The sequence below is a fragment of the Heterocephalus glaber genome, unplaced genomic scaffold (genome assembly GCF_053883595.1).
Source record: "Heterocephalus glaber isolate CG9 unplaced genomic scaffold, H.glaber_assembly_v1.0 deba00000331, whole genome shotgun sequence".
NCBI classification, from domain to species: domain Eukaryota; kingdom Metazoa; phylum Chordata; class Mammalia; order Rodentia; family Bathyergidae; genus Heterocephalus; species Heterocephalus glaber.
The window spans coordinates 58,750,754-58,770,920 of record NW_028258142.1 but is presented as its reverse complement, the minus strand read 5'-3'; the positions used below and the strand labels follow the sequence as shown (position 1 = coordinate 58,770,920).

Genomic DNA, 20,167 nt, shown 5'->3' with positions numbered 1-20,167 from the left:
CTTTCTCTCAATAAATCCTGCCTAAATATGGTATTTGTACACAACGAAGTACTACTCTGCTCTAAAAAAGGCTAAATTTGAGTCATTTGTAGAAAAATGGAGGCACCTTGAAATCATACTGTTAAGTGAAATATTATAAATCAGACACAAGCTTAAATATCACATGATTTTTCTTATGTGAGAAACTCAAAGTATAAAAAATTTAAAGAGCAAGTTAAAGATAGATATTAGCAAACAGCTAGATTTTTTGCAAATGGACAAGGTACTAAGAGATGGAGATGAGAGGAAGAGAAGAGGAAGTAAAAGGAATTAAGATGTGTTTGTTATATACAGGTACCAATTTCCCATGATGAATGTAATCATTATGTACTGCAAATATGTACTAATAAAAATTAAAACAAAAATTCTTCCTACTCTTAACCTCCGTTGTTCCTAGAATTCATTCTTTGAGTTTAGAGAACACGAACTTGGCATTTTGGATGTCTGGCAGTCCTGGGTCTATTCCTAAAGGCAGTGAAGGCAGCACGCTAGAGGGATACCCGCATACCCACGTTTACTACACCACAATTCACAGTAGCCAAGAAGACATGGAGCCAGGCGAGGTGCCCATGGGTAGTTTTAGCACATACAAAAAAGCCACAGCCCTCAGCAAAGACACGCCCCTCCTTCAGGTGGCTGCAGACCAGGAATACATCCGGCCATCTCCACCTAGATACAGGTGTGCTGTGTCCTTGCACACAGAACACAGAACAGATGTTACAGAAAGGAGAAAAGACCACAACACAGCACAACATCTTCCTGAGCCAAGTGACCCGACAACACCCACACATCTGCCGTGACTGCTGCATGGACCTCTACCACAGATACTTGCTCTGACCCCTGTACGTGCCAGACTCCTTTCTGATCCCCTATAAAAATCCCTGCCTGTTCTTTTTTCACCACTGACAGGTTGCTTACCCTCAGTCAACCAGCACCCAGGTGAATAAAATCTGCACCTTGTTGCCTTTCAAAAGAAAAAAAAAAAAAGTAGATGAATCCATTTATATAATGGATGCTGCTTTCAAAAGAAGCGATATTGGGGCCGGGGATTTAGCTCAGTGGTTCTACCAGCTGCCTTGAAAGCACAAGGACCCGAGTTTGATCCCCAGTACCAAAAAAAAAGGGGGAGTCGTAGAAAACCAACAGCCAGGATGAAGAGAAGAGGGGATGAAGTGCAAGGGGGAGAAAGAGCACCCTTCATCCTGCTCTGTAACCCAATGAAACTGTTCTCCCCATAAGCCCTGCCAACCTTAGAATTCAGAAATAAGAGCCCAGGATGGTGATGTTTAAACAAAAGGTGAAGATTGTTACTGGCCCCCAAGAAGGCTCAGTAACCACCTAAATACTGATCCAGTTTAACAGACTATTAAATTCATTTTTTGTTGTTTAAATGAACAAAATAATCAGGATGTTAATCTTACTCCTTTTCCAAAGCATGAGGATGTTTAGAACCTTTGCACCATGTGAAGACCTGTTTCAGGAACAGAGAACGTCAGTCTGTAGAGCACAGTTGCCTTGGGCAGTGTGATTGACAGTTTTTTGTATTTTTTTTTAGGATGTTGGGGGATCAAATGTAGGACTTTGTATGTGGTAGGTGTCTTAATTACTTTTCTTATTGCTTGAGACAAAATACCCAACACCCACAAGTTAAGGAGGGAAAGGTTCATTTTAGCTCATAGTTTGTAGAAGTTTTAGTCCATAGTCAGCTGTCTCCAAGGCAGGGCAGTATTGCAGAGGGGCATCACAGAGGAGGAACAGTCCATGGCATAGTAGGCAGGAAGCAGCAGCAGCGAGGACCCCTTTTCCCTTTTATTCCATTCAGGGTACAAGCCTATTGGTTGGTGCCACCCACACCCGGAACTATGCTACACCAATCAGGGGCTAATTTAGTTATCACACACCCTTGATCCATATTCACACACCCTAGATTGAGCCACCTCCAAAAAGCCCCACCATTGAGCACATTGAGGTTTCGAGGCTGTAACAGTAGGCAAGTGCTCTGCCACTGAGCTACATTGGCAGCCCAAGCAGGATGATTAAATGAAAGTCAGCCAGGTGCAGTGGCACACACCTGTAATCCCAACTGTTTGGAAGGCAGAGGCAAGAGGAGCGTGAGTTCCAGGCCAGCCTGGACAACTTCCTGAGACCCTGTTTTAATAAAAAGGGGTTGAGAGGTAGTTTAGTGGTGGAGTGCCCCATGGGTTCAATCCCCAGCACCAGAAAAAAAAGTTAAGCAAATTTTAGAGATATCTAATAATTTCTAATATTACACAGTATACATATATGTACATGTAAGTTGTAGGTTAAAAAAAAGTTTGGGGGCCTGAGATTTAGCTCAGTGGCACAATGCTTGCCTGGCAAGCACAAGGTCCAGAGTCTGATCCCGGTACCAAAAAAAGTTTGGAAAATATGTAATGAAGTATTAAAAAGTCATCTTTAGTCTAAAAAGCAAAAGTAACCTTTATTTGTATTATTGTGCATCTAAAGACACATTAAAAACTGTTGTATTTTTCAAATTACCTTGTTGAAGGTGGGAACAATTATGTTTTCCCTTTTCTCTAAAAAGGTGAGAGAGGGTTGGGAAAAGAAATAGGAGAAGAAAGCCGTTCCCACCAGGTCTGCTCATTGCTCTTCCTGCTGATGTAAGTATTACTCCAGTGGTCTTTGCACTTGGGGAAAATATGGGTGTATGAGCTATGATTTTGCAACTAACAAGTTGTAGTCTGCTCTCTCCTGAACTTTCTTTGTAGAGTAATTTTGTTAGAACTCAAAGGTGATCTTGAGTCCTTTATTGAAGGACTCAGTTCAGTCCTAGATAGCAAAATTGGCCAAAAGTTACAAGCTCCTGTGATGGGATAATTTATCAAGATAATTAATGCTGTTCTTACTGTATCTTCCAACCTCCTTGTCCAAGCCTTAGCCATACTTTTTAAATGTCCTTCCTTAGGGTTTTAGTGAGATAAAATACAAAAACATAGGACTCAAAAACTTTTCTTGTTGTTTTTTTTTTAAGGAAATTTGCATTCAGGCCCTGTGTGATGGGAGAAGTGATTTTAAATTAGGAAGAGGACAGTGAGAGGAGCAAGAAAGGGAGGGATGAGGAAATGAAGAAAGATTTTGTGCCTGGGGAAGGGCATGGTTGGCCAGCTCTGGGGGAGAAAAGTCTTCCTGGAGCTAGTGAAGAGAAGCCACTTTCCCTATTTAAATACTAATCAGGTTATTAATGCACCAACTGGAAACTGCTAATGTTTGTTACTTTCCAACAAATACTCACTTGGCTAAAAATTGATTTATTCAATGGAAATTTTTCTTTTATTGGTGGGTTTTCTTTTTCATTTGCCATAAGAAGGAAGGAGTTGCCCTAATTTGCTCATTGTTTTCCTGTCTTGTTTGTTCATATTGGTGTTTGATAGTCTTTAATCATAAAATATTTTTCATGGAAGCAATGAAGAATTAAAGAAAGTGAAAGGATGAGTTGACATGTATGATGGGTAAGCTGGATTGTCAACTTGATTGACTGGAGGGCCACCCAGAGGATCAGCGGAGCACACTTCTGGGTGTGTCTGGGTGGTTGTGGAGGCATGGCCTTGGGGACTGTATCTAGCCCCTGGCCCCTTCCTGTCTGATGCTGTTCACTTGCTCTTCTTCCTGGCTGGTATGAACTAAACACTGCTCTACCCTGCTCTCCTGCCATGATGTTCCTGCCTTGGAGCCAGCTGACCATGGTCTGAAACCTCTGAAACTCTGAGGCAAAATAAACCTCTCCTCCTTTAAGTTATGGGTGTCAGGTCATTTGTCCCAGCAATGAGAAAGCTGACTACCACCACATACTCTGAAATACTTAGAGTTTATAACCCTACAGTGAGCACCCCAGATGGAAGTGAGAGTACAAGAAGTACTGGAAGGAAAGCAAGGGACCCCCAGGGTTTGTGAGAGGGAGATTATTTTATCTCTAAACAAATATTTGCTCGGGAACCCTGAGAAAATACTAACTACTTACCTTCAGATAGATAATCCTGGCATTTTTGGCATCTTTTGCTAAAATTGAAGCATCCAGACAAATTCTGACCAAGGTCCCCACACAAGCCTCTGTTCTGCTCAGGTAATATCTTTGAAATTGGGCCTCCCTGGTTGGAGTCTGCAGGGAATGTAGCATTTACACATTAGTATCATTAGAATTTGCACTCTCAAGGGCTGGGGATATAGCTCAGTGGCACCCTGCCTGCCTGGCAAGCACAAGGTCCTGAGTTCAATCTCTGCTTCTGCCAAAAAAAAAAAAGAATTTGCACTCAAGAATTGGAGATACATGCACTCCTCTATTTAAGCATAGGAAAAAATTTTTTGAAAGCACTGGTCATAACAATGACTATCTCCAATTCTTGAGAATTAGCAATGCATATAAAATTAATAGAAGAAAAAAATAAATATTAAAATATTTCAATATGAGCTATTTTTCTAATTGTGGCTCTTTCTTTTCTTCCTTTTTTTGAAACAGAATCTCATTATGTAGTCCAGGCCGGCCTCAAACTCATGGCCATCCTCCTGCCTCAGCATCCTGAGTGCTGGGATTACAGGTATGTGCCACCATATCGAGCTTAATTTTGGCTCTTAGCATGATCTTGACCAATGAGGCCCATCCATGATGGCTGCCAGACACAGAGTACTCGCTCAGGGAGTGTGACTGTGGGAATGACAGCAAGCATGCATGAGATTCCTATTGCTGCTATATAACAGATTACCACAAATTCAATGGCCAAACCAACACAAATTCTTATCCTGCAGTTCTTTTTTTTTTTTTCCTGGTACCCGGGATGGAACTCAGGACCTTGCTCTTGTAAGGCAGGCACAGCGCCACTGGCCCTTATCCTGCGGTTCTGTCCAGAGTCTGAGTGGGTCTCACTGAGCTGACATCATGGTATTGGCAGGGCTGGGTCGTGTGGCAGCTCTAGTGGAGAATCCATCTTCATACTGTTTCCAGCTTTGAGATGCCACCTATAGTCCTTGGCTCCTGGCCCCTTTCCTCCATCTTCAAAGCCAGCAAAGTAGGACAGCGTCCTTCTCCTGATATTATCTCTCATTCTTTTCTGCCTCCTTCCTCCACTTTTAAGGACTCCTGTGATCACATTGAACACATCCCGGGGCTGGGGATTTAGCTCAGGGGTGCCGTCGCCTGCCTCGAAAGCACAAGGTCCTAAGTTCGATCCCTGGTACCAAAACAAACAAACAAACAAAAATAGAAACAAAAACATTGAACACATCCCCACAACTCAGAATAATCTCCCTATTTTAGAGTCAACAGATTAGCAACCATAATTTATCTGCAACCTTAGTTTCCCTTTGTCTTCTAACAGAGTCACAGGTTTAGGGGTTCAGGAGTAGATGTCTGAACTGCCATTCTTCTGCCTAGGGCAAAGGACAAAGTTCAAAATGTCTCCTTCTGCAGATTTTCTAGGGACAGTGGCCTTATTCCTTACCACCTGTCCAGAAAAGTGATGGAAACCATCCACCAATGTCCTTCAGCCCCTGCCTGACTACTCCTGATGAGTAAGCCACATTTGGTCATGTGGGATGAGAACCTCTCTGCTGTACTTGCTGGGTGCTGTCTAGCTCAGGGAAAGAAGAATGTAGTTAGTTGTTGCCAAGTTTGCCCAGGCTGGGGTTGAACTTGTGATCTTCCTACCTTGGCCTCATTTTTCTTATTTTTACTGTTTGGATTTACAGCATTCCCTGAATATCTGGGTTATCACAGTGGTAGAGATGGTGTGGAATGGCAAAGGCATGGATCTGCCAAGTGTGAATGAAGAACCTCAGGGAGAGGGTTGATACCCCTATTCTCAGTCGGGTGGGAGGGAGTTGCAGTGGTGGGGAAATTATTTAGATTTGGATGTGCCTGAATCAGTCCTAACCCTGTGCAAATTTGAATGAAGCAGCACATGTCTCGGGTTGCTACCATGTGAAGGGATGGCACCCTTCAAGGGATGGCATTGTGTTCTGATGAACATGTTCTGATATTATTCCAGGACAAGTGATACCAACTTCAAACATCAGGCAAACATCAGGCATCATTTGATGCTGCCCCAGCATTGATAGGTTTCATTTGCCTTGATGCTTGAATGAATTTGAAACCTTAGAATGGAATACCAGACAAAGCATGTAATTTCCAAGAAAGGTCCCCCAGCCTTGAAACAGAACCCAACAATTCCAGTAAGGATGGCCATTAGGGAACAATGGGACCGGAAGGACTTGTTTCCTGGCTTCTCTTTCTCAGGCTATGGGGTAAGCCCCTCCTAGATGGGAACCAATTGTGTGACATCATGGCAGTTTTGAGAGTCTGATTCACATGTTGCCAGCCAGAGCTGAGAGAAGTGGGAAAGAGTCAGCTAGAGGAACCTGTTTTATTTTCATCTCAGAGGGATCAGCCTTTGACTTGGCCTTGTGCTCAGAAAGAAACTAAGTCCCATTGAGGTAGGATAAACAAATAAAAGGTAGAAAGGAGACAAGGAAATTATAACAGTTGTACTTCATAAAAAGACTGCAGCTTCCAGGACACAGCCACAGCTAAAGTTACCCAAGCCATAAAACAACTCAATTCAGAAAGTAAGGTGTAGGAGCCTGGCAGCTTGAGTGTGTGTGGAGGCCATGAGCAGGGTCCAGGCGAAGGGAGGTACAGGCGGCCGGAAGATGGCACGAAAAGAGGGAGTCAGAAAGATTCAGTGAGGGAGCCGGAGACCAAGGCCAGGACACCTGGCGGCTCAGCAGAGGCCTCATTGGATTGGTGGAATTTCTTTCCCAGGAACAAGATGTACACACCCCTCTAAAGAGCGTCTTTGTTGGGCTTATACTGGTAATTTTAGCAGTGTAGTCCTTTGTTGAGTATAAATGCCCTAAGCTGGGAGTCCCTTTGGACAACATTTTTTTGGCCTCCTCCCAGGTTCTTTTGCCCAGGGGCCGTTTGCTTTCACTTTACAAAAAAGGCTGCTTTCTGTTTTCACTCTATGATAAATACTTTTGCTTAATGTGCTCTGTATTCTCTGTCTTTGTCTAATAAACCCTGCTCATCTCCTTCTGGCACGTCCTGAAAATTCCTTCTCTTCGATGGCCATCAGTGAGCCTGCTATAGCAGGGTGGGCCAGACCCAGCCAGGTGACACTAGGAAAGGCACATCCTAGAGCACACTCCAATTCGCACCCGTGGTTTGTTGTTGTTTTTTGAGATAGGGTGTCCCTATGTAGTTAGGTGGGCCTCGAACTCACAGAAATCCTCCTGTCTCAGCCTTCTGGGGGCTAGGATTACAGGTGTACAGCACCATGCCTGGCCAACTCTCATTTCTTACATGCTGTGTCCAGAACCCCTCTGCCAGGTGTGATGGTGCACACCTGTAACCCCAGCACTTGGGAGGCTGAGGCAGGAAGATCACAAGTTTGACACTAGCCTGTGTTCCATAGTGAGTTCAGGACCAGCCTGAAATACATAGTAAGACCCTGTCTAAAAAAAAATTTAAAAAGACACCCTATGCCTAGAAACATGAGGCAGCTTTGTCTTTCCAACATGGACTATTATGGGTAGATTGTACTGACAGCAGGCAGTTCTTCTCCAGGCCATCTTTCTGTAGTGTTTTGCAGATGAGTGTTTTCTGTGCTTAGGACTCAGGGATTCTAGCAGTGACCCACAGGAGCCCATGGAGGGCACTGACCCAGTTACATGTGAGACTGGCCTTCAGGAAGCCAGGAGGGGAGGGCCCCAGGCTGGCTTTAAAGAAACTGTGGTGTTCAAGCACAATAGAACTGCACATCTATTTCTCTGAACTTTGAAAAAGAAGGGAACTGTGTTTTTCAAGTTGTCCCCTATTTGCGTTTTTTTCCTATCATTGCTGAAAATTTGCTCTACAAGGAGAGAACAGCAGTGAAGTTCTCAGCAATGAGAAGGGGGATGATATTTGGCAGATTTCAAAGCTCTTCCTTTAAGAGGCTCTGAAACTGTGATTATCTATAAATTGTCACTTCAAGGAATGACTGTACAGTGACTCAGAAATTTCCAGTTCTGAAGCTAAGCAGAACTTAATGTAGACGTCTAAGAAAAAGTAACCTTTGAATACTGACCTTTGTCTTGTTTCAGTAAATCCTCTGTTGCACACAGTGTCTTGGTGATTTTTTCACGGATACTATCATAAATGGAGAGACTGAAGTTTTGGAGCAGCTGGAAGACGTTGGGAATGGCCCAGCTTTGCCCAACATCTGCTTTTTTGGCTGGCTCTTCCAACAAAGCTGGGAAAAAGTAAGGCTCTGGTACGTCAGCATCAGACATGAAATATGACTGAAAACCCTGGTCAAATTCTCGCTGCATCTGTCTGAAGATGTAGACGCTCCTGTTGAAGAGAGCTGTCACATCCTCAGTCAGCTGGCTGAACACATGCTCCATGTGTGACACCTGTGTGTCTTCCTCAGTGAGCCCCTGGCTGACAGGGACATAACTTCCACCATTTTCCTGGAGAGGAAATAAAAACTGATAGATCTTCCTAAAGAACTGTTCCACCTGTGGGGTGGGAGAAAGAAATGGAATAAAAATTTATTTTCTTTCTAGACTATTTCTTTTCTTTTCTCTTTTCTTTTCTTTTCTTTCTTTTCTTTCTTTTCTTTCTACAGGATCTTGCCATGTAGTTCAGACCAGTCTTGAACTCACTATGTAGCCCAGGCTGCCCTCCCAAGTGCTGGGATTAGAGATGTGTGCCACCCCCCTCCCCACTCTGCACCATTTCTTACTGCAAATTTTAAAGTCAGCTTACAGTTTTCATCCCAAATCAAGAAGAATTTCAGGCAAGATAGGAAAAAGTGATTAACTTTTCTTTGGTTTTTTTGAGACAGGGTCTCCCTACAGAGTTTAGGCTGGCCTTGAACTCACTATGGAACCTGGCCTGGCCTCAAGGCAATCCTCTTGCTTCAACCTCCCACATGCTGGGATTATAGGCATGCGTACTACACTCAGCTCAACTTTGACACACTGTATGGTATTAACGCTCTTGTACCTCTTGTACCTGGTTTGACTTTGACTTTGGAAACAAGATCTGAAATTCCTGCTGGTTCACATTTGCCACTGAGGATCTAAAGAGGTCAAGTTATCGATACAGTTATCAGATGTACTGGTGGTTGTTGGAACTCCATTGCCTATAGGGCACCATGGAAATTGTCTGAAAACTGCAAAGAAGGATTAGTTCTTTTTTTAAAAAAACTCTTTAGTTAAATGTCATAATTGTTTATACAGTGGTGACAAACCTACAGTACACACGCCGCAGCAGGCTGTTTTTATCATTGAAAGCTTTAGAAGGTTCGCCATTACTGAATGGGCTCCTCTTTCTCATCTCATAAATCACTCTGTGGGAAGGAAACATCCACACATCTCCACTGAATTATAGATACCAGATACAGCTTAACAGGTTACTTAGGGATGGATACATACTAGCAGTGATCAAAGGCCTTCTTGTTATAGTTAAAGGAATGAAACTTTAATTGTAGAATTTGGGGGACCATACAGAGGGAAAGATTTTTCAGCACTCACACTATGCTATTCTTCACTCATGTGACACCTAAGTCTGGGAAGACCGTAGTTGCTCTTAGAGGATAATGATAAGGACACGCTGATTGTTACTAATTATTGAACATTACCACTGTAGCATCATCCCCCTACTATTCAAAAAATTCTCCAGGAATTTTTAAAGGACTTGTGACTTTCTCAGAAAATAATCTGGAGGGCTTGTCTGCCTCTCTGTCTCCCAGCTTTTGTTTACTCGACTCCATCCATAAAAGCAGGCTCTAATGCTGGGTAGGGTGGTACTGCCTACAGTCTTGAGCACTCCTGAGGCTGAGGCCAAGGATCATGTGAGGACAGGAGTTTGGAACCACCTGGACAACATAGTAAGATTCTGTCTTTAGAAAAGCAAAAACCCCACAACCTTAAAGCTCTAAGATATTTTCAGAGCCAGGTGTGGTGGCTAAAGCAGAGAGATCACTATGAGTTTGAGGACAGCTTGAACTACATAGACCCTGTCTCAAAAAAAAAAAAAAAAGAAACAACTTTCATAGCATTACATTACTGGCCCCAAATTTGACTTCCAGCCCATGGTTCTCCCCTCATTTCTATATTAGAGAGTGACAGTGGCTCTACAAACAGCAGATGCAATTAACATTGGTCACAAATTAACTTGGCACATTCTGTATCCTAGGGGTGACTCCTTTGTCATTGAGGAGGCAGTGCCAAGCCAGGCGCCTTCTCTAGCAAGTGCACAAATATAGACAGTGAAATTCCACTCCACTTCATACTCAGCTCCTGAAGAAGGAGGAAAATCCAGGGCAATGGGAGCCTTTTGTGGGGCAGAGCTCATCCTATTCGGGTCACCACCCTCTGCGACTCCCTCTGCCCACAGACAGCAACAGGGGATGAGGGAAGGCCAGTCCTGTAGGATGTGCGTGGGAAGAGATTCACAAGGCAGAGAATGTGTTCAAATAGGCGGCCTCAAGGGAGAACGACTGATAAAACGTTGAAATCAGAGACAGTAATACTATGATTGAGAATGCAACTCAGCAAACATTTATTGGATGCCTACGGTGCTCAAATGAAGACAAGTTTGGCATGATCCCTGCCCTCAAAGAGCTTACAGTCTGGTGGGACCATGTTCATGAGTAACAAACAGGGCTGAAGGACACGGTACTTCTGAGAAAGACACAGATGATGTCATTCAAAGGAGGGTAAAAACCAGATGTTCTGATGTGTAAATTATACAGGTACAGAAGCATTAGTGTTTGATTCTAAATCGCAAAAGGTCAATGTCAGATCAGACATCTCTATTCTGACTGTTAAGATAAATTAATAAAAAGGTAAAGGTGGGCCAGGGATTTAGCTCAGTGGTGCCGCTGCCTGTCTGGAAAACAAAAGGTCCCGAGTTCGATCCCCAGTACAAAAAAACCACAAAAAACGAAAAGGTAAAGGTGCTATAGACACCTTATGAACTCAGAACTTTTGAGCACTCTTTTCTTCTTACCGTATTTTTCACAGAGGACCAAGCAGGTTGGCAGGTGCCATAAAACCTCATGCAGTTACTTTCCAGGCAAGCCCTGCATTCATCCCAGGAATCTGCCAGAAACACCTGGCATAAGCTTTCTTCCTTCTTCAGATGTTCTTGAACTTCATTCATAAGTTTCAGGGCCTCCTAATTAAAAAGTAGAGACACAAGTCCTATTTCCATTCTGTGATTCCATTTGGACCTTAGTTGATTTCACTGTTTCAAAAATGTGGGCATTTGCCACTGCCTGCCTCACAAGTGCAATGTTCCGATACCAAAAAAAATACCAAAAAATGATCCCCGGTACCAAAAAAAAAAAAAGTGGGCATTCTAAGCTATTTCCATCTTTCTCCTTCAGGCCCCCAAGTGGCTGACAGATCTGCTCTAGCTCTTTCTGTTTCAATTAAGAAAAGGCCACTGATTTATTCGTATTGAAGCCTATGTAAATCTCATTTATCTGTTCATTTTGACAAGTATTATTGAGTATTTGTGATGGACACTACACTGGATGTGGAAGAACCAGTCCCAGAGATCCCCTTATCTACAGAAGCCACTGCAACTCGCCTTTTAACTTGTCTTTTGCATGTCTAGGCTGTGAAGGATGTGGACAGTAGACTCAGGGCTTGTGTTGGCGCTGATTTATCACTTTCATTTTTGCTCCTTTAAGCTGTTGCGTGTTTTTAAATATTACAGGAAAGTGCAATGCTTATATTTCACCGTTGAGTTGCGTTCTAAGAGCAGAAGCGCTATCCACTGAGCAGCTTCCTTCTGTCAGTATCCTGAGCACTCCCCCTTGTGGTGCTGGCTGGACATGACCGGGTGGCACCCTGCAGCTTTAGCACCTGTGCCTTAGAGCCTCACCCTGCCCCTCGAGTCCCCTCGAGGTCCCCACAGGCTGGTACATGACACAAGCCTCTGCCTGGACCCCCAGCCTCTCTGCAGATGTGGTCTTCTAAGGCCACTCTGCACTCCTGGTCTGGAGTTCAGGGGAGTGAGCAGTGTAAGGAGTGTAATGCCCCTGTCCCTAAGAAGATAGCCTCAGGCTCTCGGTGTCTCCCTTGCATGAAAAGTTCAAATGGGAGAAGAGTTTCTGTACTTAAAACCAATTTATTGTGCTTTTTCTTTCTCAATGAAAAAGAAAATGAAATCAGCCTTTTCTGGCCTATTAAGCCCAAAGAACTACCATGGTTCCGACAGTCTTTCAGGTGTTCTCTGCCCAGGGGCAGATTTTTCAGGGGTCCTCATTGCAGAATTCTGGTGCTGAGCCATAAGCAGTTGCTGTGACTCATGCAGGAAGATCAGGCCTTAGCCTGCCAGCTGCACATGGTGGGGGGGTGTGTGTGTGTATGTGTGTGTGTGTGTGTGTGTGTGTGTCTATCTGTCTGTCTAACATGGGCTTTGCAGAACAATGTTGGAATCCTACATTTTCTTAAGAATGATTGTTTCACCCAGGCAAGCAACAATACCTCCTGGATTTTCTCATTCAGTTGCAACTTTAAATATTCTAAAAAATATATATATTCTACTCATGCCTCCTTCAACCCAGATCCTATTATTCCCAATTCTGAACTACACTAAATATGTATCCTTGGATAAATGACTTGGTATAGCTAAGACTCAGTCTCATTAGCAAATCTGATGGCTTTTGCTTTAAGTGAACTAAAGAAGCAAGTCACTGAGCACGTTGTAGTCATTGGTAAGCCTCAGACTTACTTCCTCTTACCAGTTAGAAGCATAACAAAGGCCACTGACCAGATCACACATCCCAAGGCTTAGAAGTGAAGTGTTGCCATGGATGGGGTTGATCTTTGGTTTAAGAATGTCCCATCCATTTCTTCGGCTTCCCTAACTATTCTGCCCATGGACACGGTCTGTGCTGTGTTCCTGTGCTTCACAGCTCATCTGAATGCCACTGGAACTTGGCATGGGGACAAGTCACGCTTAGCTGCCCTAGGGTTTCCTCTTTAAGCAAAAGCAAATTTCCGATGTTCTTGGTACATATTAACAGGGAGAGGATGAGGCAGGGACCCTGATGATGCTGACCCACCCAGGGGTGGGTGGCGGTCAGAGCAAGGAAATGGGGTGTGCCGACCTCTCTGCCAATTCATGATTTGTCTAAACCTTTATTCTAGGGTTAAAGCAATTTTAGAAGGAAACTCTGGGCTAAACAGCGTTTACTTTTTTCTGATTTTTTATTAAACATTTTAATTTTTTTCCTATGGTTCTAGGGATTGAGCCCATGGCCTCATGCATACTGGACAAGCACTCTATTTATGAGGCACACCCTCCCCAACCCAACACTTTAGTGTTTTTGTTTGTTCTGGCTTTTTGAGACAGGGTCTTGCTAAGTTCAGACTGGCCTTGAATTCACCATGTAGCCCTAGGCTCCCTCGAACTCTCAGCGATCCTCCTGCCTCAACCTCCTGAGTCCTGGGATTACAGGAGCACTTTAGTTTTTGTTTGCCTGTAAATGTCTTTTATCTTTTCTTTGTTCTTTTAAATTTTTATTTATTTATTTTTTTGGTACCAGGGATTGAACTCTGGACCTTGCACTTACGGGGCAGGCAGTGGCACCACTGAGCTAAATCCCCAGCCTTCTCTGTACTTTCTATTATCTATCTTTTATTTTGTTCTTTATTTATATTTTGGGTTTCTCATAGAAGAGGAACCACTGATACTAAGCTTGCGTGTTTTATTTATTTCACTTAACATTATGGTTTCAAGGTGCATCCATTTTCCTACACATGATTCAAGTTTATCCTTCTTTATGACATAGTACTCCATTTGTATATAAAAAAATGTGATATTTATACCAATTAACTTTTTAATTGAATATCCAAACTTGAGTATAATACAATGAATTTTCTATAAGTAAGTTTTGAAGAGCAAATAAAAATTATGTCAGTTTCTGGGATTCTTTAGGGCCAGTATTGAAAACATTTGCTTGCTTCATCGGCCCCTAACTGGAATAGTCTTTTCATTTTCTACACCCAGTAGGAGACCAAATAATGAGGATGGAGGCCAAACTAACCTTCTCTGCGAGCACAAAAGAGAGAAGCACCAAGCTGTGCCTCCTGTGGTAACGTGCAGGCAGGCATGCTAGCACACTGCAAGTTCCAGGAAAGTCAGTGCAGCTGACCTCTGGATGTTTACCTGGGCACACGCTGTAGATAACAAGAGGCAGATGAATCTTCTATTATCTAATTGTTCATCTAAGTGAATAAAAGCGAGGTGAGCCAACCACTCAGGGCTCTTTGACCACTAGAGGCAAAGAGCCCCCGGCCCCCTCCTTCCAAATTATCTTTGTGTCTTTTGTCTTTCATCCTTGTTCACCCCCTAGTCAGGGGTGAACTCGGAGGTTGGTTTCTACAACACCTTGAGCTTGTCAAGAGGCTCAGGAAAGTGAGAGAAACAGAAAGCCACTGGGTTCCACATCTGCTAGCTTTCTCCTGGCTCATTCATTCCACAGCAGGAGTAACATGCAATTAACAGCTCCAACCTCAGCTTTCTTAGCTGGAAAATGAAAGTATGGTTGGCCCAGATGTTGGAGCATTCCATGTGATACTGTGTTTTGTAAAGGGTTTGTCAGTGATATTTGGTGTCACTGTTCCCAGATGGCCAGTCTCACAAGCCCACCAGGGAAGAACCCAGCTTCAGGGGCTTCCACGTTGTCCCAGTGAGGAGCTACTTTAGATTTCCTACAATCTTCTGATTGTTGCCAAAAGGGAGGAGGGTTGCAGCTGCTGGTCAGGAAATCTCCTTTCCTTGCCAGAAACCCTGGTTGAATCTGGGAGGTGGGTGTGGCTGCAACATCCTCCAGCCTGGTAACAGGCTGATACAGCTTTCAGGTCACCTTGTCAGACTTGGGTCACTCAGTGGGCTCTCAGGGGCCAAATGTTCAAGAGTAAAGAGATGCAAGCACCTATCTGGAATTCACTCTCTTCAGCTTTATAGGTGATAGGTACAGGTGTGGCTAGAAAATAGTAAAATTCCACTGCTATTCTTTAAAACTTGACAGGGGAGCAGAGTGTGGTGGCACCCACTTGTAATCCCAGCACTAGGAGCCTGAGGCAGGAGGATCCCTGTGGGTTCAAGGCCAAGCTGAGCTAGATAGTGAGTTCAAGGCCAACTCGAACTACATAGCGAGACCCTGTCTTTAAAAAAAAAAAAATTGACACGGAAAGGGGAAGTGGGTCATTGTTTAATAGGCATAATTTTCAGCTTTTACAAAATGAAAAGAATTCTGAAATTGGTTGTATAACAGTCTGAATGTATTTAACACTACTAAACAGACGCATAAAAATGATTAAGATAGGGGTGGCAGTGTAGCTCATTGGTAAAGCATGTGCTTAGCATGCATGAGACCCTGGGTTCAATCCTCAGCACCAAAATGAAGAAATAAATAAGATTAAAATGGTAAATTTTATTAGCATTTTACCACAATTCAACATTTCTTTAAAAACGAAAAGTAATTTACTCTCAATATTAAAATTTTAAGTATTTCCCAAATTATTTTTGTTAGTTTTTACTTCCTTTTTGATGAAGGGTATTGTTGGAAAATAATCTTTTAGAAAATATTTGTTTTGAATGTTATATTGCTAAATCATTAAACTATGAGGTATGCAATACATATAGTTTGGAAATTGAGTTTTGTACAGTAGCTTGTGAACAATTTTTAATATCTTCCAGGACATTTGAATATAGTGTATATTCTTTGTTGGTAAAAAGATACAGTTTGAACTACTACTGTTAAGTGAAGCTATCTGAATTTTTTTAAATGTTGAGGTTTGGGGGTGTAGCTCAGGGTTAGAGAGCTTTCGTAGCGTGCCTGAGGCCTTAAGTTTGATCCCCAGCACTGCAGGCAGTAAGTCAAATGGATTGGCCGGTGCGCTACTTAGGGTGCATTGGTGCTGTCCTGAGGTGCTCCTGTCAGACATTCATGTGGCCACTGTATGTGAGGACCCTGCACACCAGGGGACCTTCCACTGGCCAGAAGCATTGGCCAGCTCCTCTCCATCCTTTGCAGCTAATTGTATTGAGTCAAGTGGATTGATGAACTTTATTATTTAGTTGCAACTAACCTATTCCTCATGAAATAGGAGGCTTTAAAAGATTATTGGGGTAAAAAAATCCCCAGAATATTCAAGCATATCAATATAAGCCAGTGGCGGCAAACCCATGGCACGTGTGTTCTTTGTTTTTCTTTTAAGACAAAAGATGTTAATGTAGAGTTGTTTTTCCTAAACTAAAACCTCAGAATCCAGGTTTAATTGCAGTGCTGGCACTTCGCAGTGAATAAGTGGGTTTTGGGTTGCAGTTTGTGCACTCATCTCTAAAATGTTTGCCATCACTGATGTAAGCTCAAGGGGACAAAAAGTACATGACAGCTGACATGTCTTCATTATAAGCTCTTTATTGGTCATGTGACAAAATGGAGCTATGATGATCTGATCAGGTCTGGCAGGTTGGTTAAAAGTGTCACAGTGGGGCCAGGGATTTAGCTCAGTGGTTTCGCCACCTGCTGCCCAAGCGCAAGGACCCGAGTTCGATCCCCAGTACCAAAAAAAAAAAAACCTAAAAGTGTCACAGTGTCAGGCTGGGAATTTGGCTCAGTGGCACCGCACCTGCCTCGCCAAGTGCAAGGTCGAGCTCGATCTCCGGTACCAAAAAAAAAAGTGTCACAATATCTAGCCAGGTGTAGTAGGACATGTCTGTAATCCCAGTACTTTTAGAGCCTGAGGTAGGTAGGACAATTGCAAGTTCGAGCCTAGCCTGGGCAACTTAATGACTCAATGAGATTCTGTCTCAAAATAAAAATATTAAAAAGGTGTGAGGTTGTAGCTCTGTACAAAGGGCCTGGTTTCAATTCCTGGTACTGAAAAATCCAGATCATTATTATTATTATTATTTTGGTAATGGGGATCAAACTCAGGACCTTGTGCTTGCAAGGCAGGTGCCAGAATCACTGAGCTAAATTCCCAGCCTGACCATTATTTGAAATATGGAGCCAGTGCTGAACCTCATCCTAAATGTGTATTGTGCATTCAGAGACTGATGGTAGCAGTTCATGTATCTAATTTATAAATAAGTCAATGTGGACATATTAATGCTAGCAAATTTTTTCGTAATAAGGATGAGAAATGAAAATGCTTTGGACACTACTAATCTAGCCCAAAACTCCGTGAACTGTTTTGCCTAATATCTGCACTCATGAGGAACTAAGAACAAAGCATTTTTGAGAAAGTAGCACTTTTCAAACAGAGATGAATCCCACCGAATTCCTGTGTTGGAGCCCTGCAAAGTGCCATTCTATAAGGAGTACGTTCTTCAAAAAATTGGAAGCATCCTTCAGATGAACATCCTTCAGATGTTTCCTCCAACAAGAGATGTTCTCCAGAAAATTTGTAATTAGGGAAAATATGTAACTTAGCAATTGCACTGTTAAGTGCAGTAGATATGTTCATGAGCAAGTATTATTTTCAGTTATAGTACCTGCTTTTCTTCTTTGCACTTCTTCAAGGTTTTCACTAGTTTGGTATGTTCTTCCCCTCTCCTCTCCATCATGATTTTCATCTGTTTAATGCCAATCAAAGCCTTCTTCACCTCTCCATCTCCATCTATCTCTTCAGCCTCAGAAAAACCTAAAAGACACGTTGCATTTTTTTTGAGATCTGATCAGATTATAAAACAGTGAGATCCCCATTCTTTCTTGTCCTTGAAATGGAGGCTTAGTTCTTGTGTCGAAGAATTTTTTTTTTTTTTTTTTGGTCCCGGGGATCGAACTCTGCTCCTTGCGCTTACACAGCGGGCAGCAAAACCACTGAGCTAAATCCCCGGCCCTAGGCTTAGTTCTTTTATAGCCTCTGCTCTAAAAGCAGATCATAGTGAATTAGCTGGCAGCTGCTGCGTGGACCCAGCTGCCACATGACAGTTCCTTCTGTTCCTCAGTTGTGAGCCCCTGAACAATCCAGAGCTCATTCACCCTCATTTTTGTCATTTTCCTCAGGCCATTTTCATTTGCCCTTTTTGTCCCCTTTCATTGACAACTCAGATATGTTTATGTTTGAGTTTTCTTCACAAACTCATCTATATGAAATGCCCAGCTGGGGGCTTCAAACATGGCAAACATTTTCACTTTCTCAGCTTCACTTACCTTCCAAGAATCATCAAGCCAAGGAAGTATCTCATAAAGTACAAGATTCCTTAATAACCTAGTGGTTATTTATTTATTTATTTATTTAGGTTTTGGGGACAGGGTCTCATTATGTAGTTCAAGCTGGCCTTGAACTCATGGTGACTCTCTTGCCTCAGTCTCCAAAGTGCTGGGATTACAGGCCTGTACTGGTGATGCCCGACTCCTCTTTCACACCTTTAATAAGCCCTTGGAGATGAAATTCATTGTTATTCTCTTTCCCCAATAGCCAGCATGGCCTCCCGAGAGCTTATTCTTGCCTCTGAATTTAATGATAGACTCCAAGTCAGCTCTATTTTAGTAAGTTATTTTTCTAAGTGTTAAAGACCCAAAACCTACATCGCCAAAGAAAGGTCACAAGTTAATGGCCACAGAACAACCAGATTCAATGTAATTATAACCCACCCATTCACTAGTCTTAGAACAGTCACAGATTACTCAGGTGGTTTAAATTCTTTAAATGCTAGAAAAGTTATTTCACTGTTCATTAAAAGCTGTGCTGAGATGACACCAAACATCTGGATGATACCAAAAAAATGCAGTCAAAAAGTTGGCAGGTTTTATCTATGTGATAGCAAACATCTGTACATGTGAACACTGAATCGCAGTCTTGACTGGAATTTTCTATTTTTATCCAGCTGTTTGGTGTCATGATGACTTGGTCTCAAGACCTAGAGGACTTTTTACCATGAAACAGTGCATGTAGTTATTATGTCTCAGCTGAAGGTCACTGTAAATGCCAGCGCAAAGGCAGACATACAGACAGGACATGGCACAGATAAGAGACCAAACGTACCCTTCAGGTTTCCACCCATGGCACTTTTGTCCTTCCAAGTAGGTGCACAGTGACAATCTTTCAACCATAGCAGATACACAATAAACATCAAAAGTGGCAGCTCCATGTTCTCACTGTTACTGCAAAGGAAAAATAAACCTGCATCAAATGTCTTCCATTAAAGCTCATTTCTCCCGGCATTAGTTAAAAACACATGGTGCTCCAAAGCATTTTCTGTCTGTTTTTCTTATGACTTTAGACATCTTATGCTAATATAAGGGACAGAAGGAAGCTTATTATATAAATAAAAAAACCAAGAAAACCTCGAGTCTCTATTTAATTTGCAACCTTTATGACAATTAAATAAGGTTATCACCTGAAGTACTTGAAAATCAAGTAGGGATCATAGCCCCATAGACTCCAAACTTCATTTGATTTTCTTGTCAACAGTAAACATTTTTAGAGACAGAATTAATGAGATTATGTCAGTTTTCTTCCTCCAAAATTCGGATTTCTCAAACAAGTTCATTTTTTGAGAGCAAAATGAGCCTCACACATTTTTGCTTCATGTATTTTGTCATACTGATAAAAATCTACATGCTGTATGAATAGTTAACAGCTAAATTTTTCTTTTTCCTTTTACTAATTTGATATACCTTATAAATATTCCTAACACAAATATTTAAAACTTTACTAAAAGTTAAAAGAACTGTACATTTGACAAAGTTAAATCTGTTAAAATAAACCATGTTATCTTAACTTCTCTCCCAAAAGGGGGATATTTATCTGCTTTGTGTGTATTTGCTAGTTTTTAAAAAACCAATGAAAACCTCTCCTATATAATGAACATAGAAAATGTCTTTTAAATACAACTATAAAATAAGATCCATACTACTACTAATAATAAAAAAGATCCATACTAATAGTTACATAATTATAACATTTTACATCTCTTTTGAATTTTTTTCTTTCTATGAATACCCCGTTCAAGTGAAATTTTGAGATAGTATATTTACCGCTAACTGCAGTCCCTCCCCAGAGAAGTTGCCACCAGCTTCTAGAAGAACCTCTACTTTTCTCTGATTTAATTTTTATCCGTGTCAGGGAC

General features: G+C 42.2%; 1 protein-coding gene and 1 long non-coding RNA gene across 2 annotated transcripts in view; one reads left to right on the top strand and one right to left on the bottom strand.

Annotated features, from left to right (window-relative positions):
- The window catches only part of LOC147830160 (uncharacterized), a 24,694-nt gene extending 16,359 nt beyond the window's left edge, over nt 1-8,335 (top strand). The window contains exons 2-5 of the long non-coding RNA XR_015444443.1: nt 1,595-1,629; nt 2,606-2,681; nt 4,535-4,613; nt 8,155-8,335. This is a non-coding gene — a long non-coding RNA (uncharacterized LOC147830160). The remainder of the gene's footprint in view (nt 1-1,594; nt 1,630-2,605; nt 2,682-4,534; nt 4,614-8,154) is intronic.
- Clul1 (clusterin like 1) overlaps nt 1-20,167 on the bottom strand; it is a 27,591-nt gene extending 7,424 nt beyond the window's left edge. Inside the window, exons 1-6 of the mRNA XM_087194220.1 lie at nt 20,076-20,167; nt 19,081-19,199; nt 17,585-17,733; nt 11,072-11,239; nt 8,139-8,571; nt 4,040-4,177 (exon numbers count right to left, since the gene is read on the bottom strand). Coding sequence (XP_087050346.1) covers nt 4,040-4,177; nt 8,139-8,571; nt 11,072-11,239; nt 17,585-17,733; nt 19,081-19,186 — 994 coding nt within the window. The 5' untranslated portion in view covers nt 19,187-19,199; nt 20,076-20,167. The remainder of the gene's footprint in view (nt 1-4,039; nt 4,178-8,138; nt 8,572-11,071; nt 11,240-17,584; nt 17,734-19,080; nt 19,200-20,075) is intronic.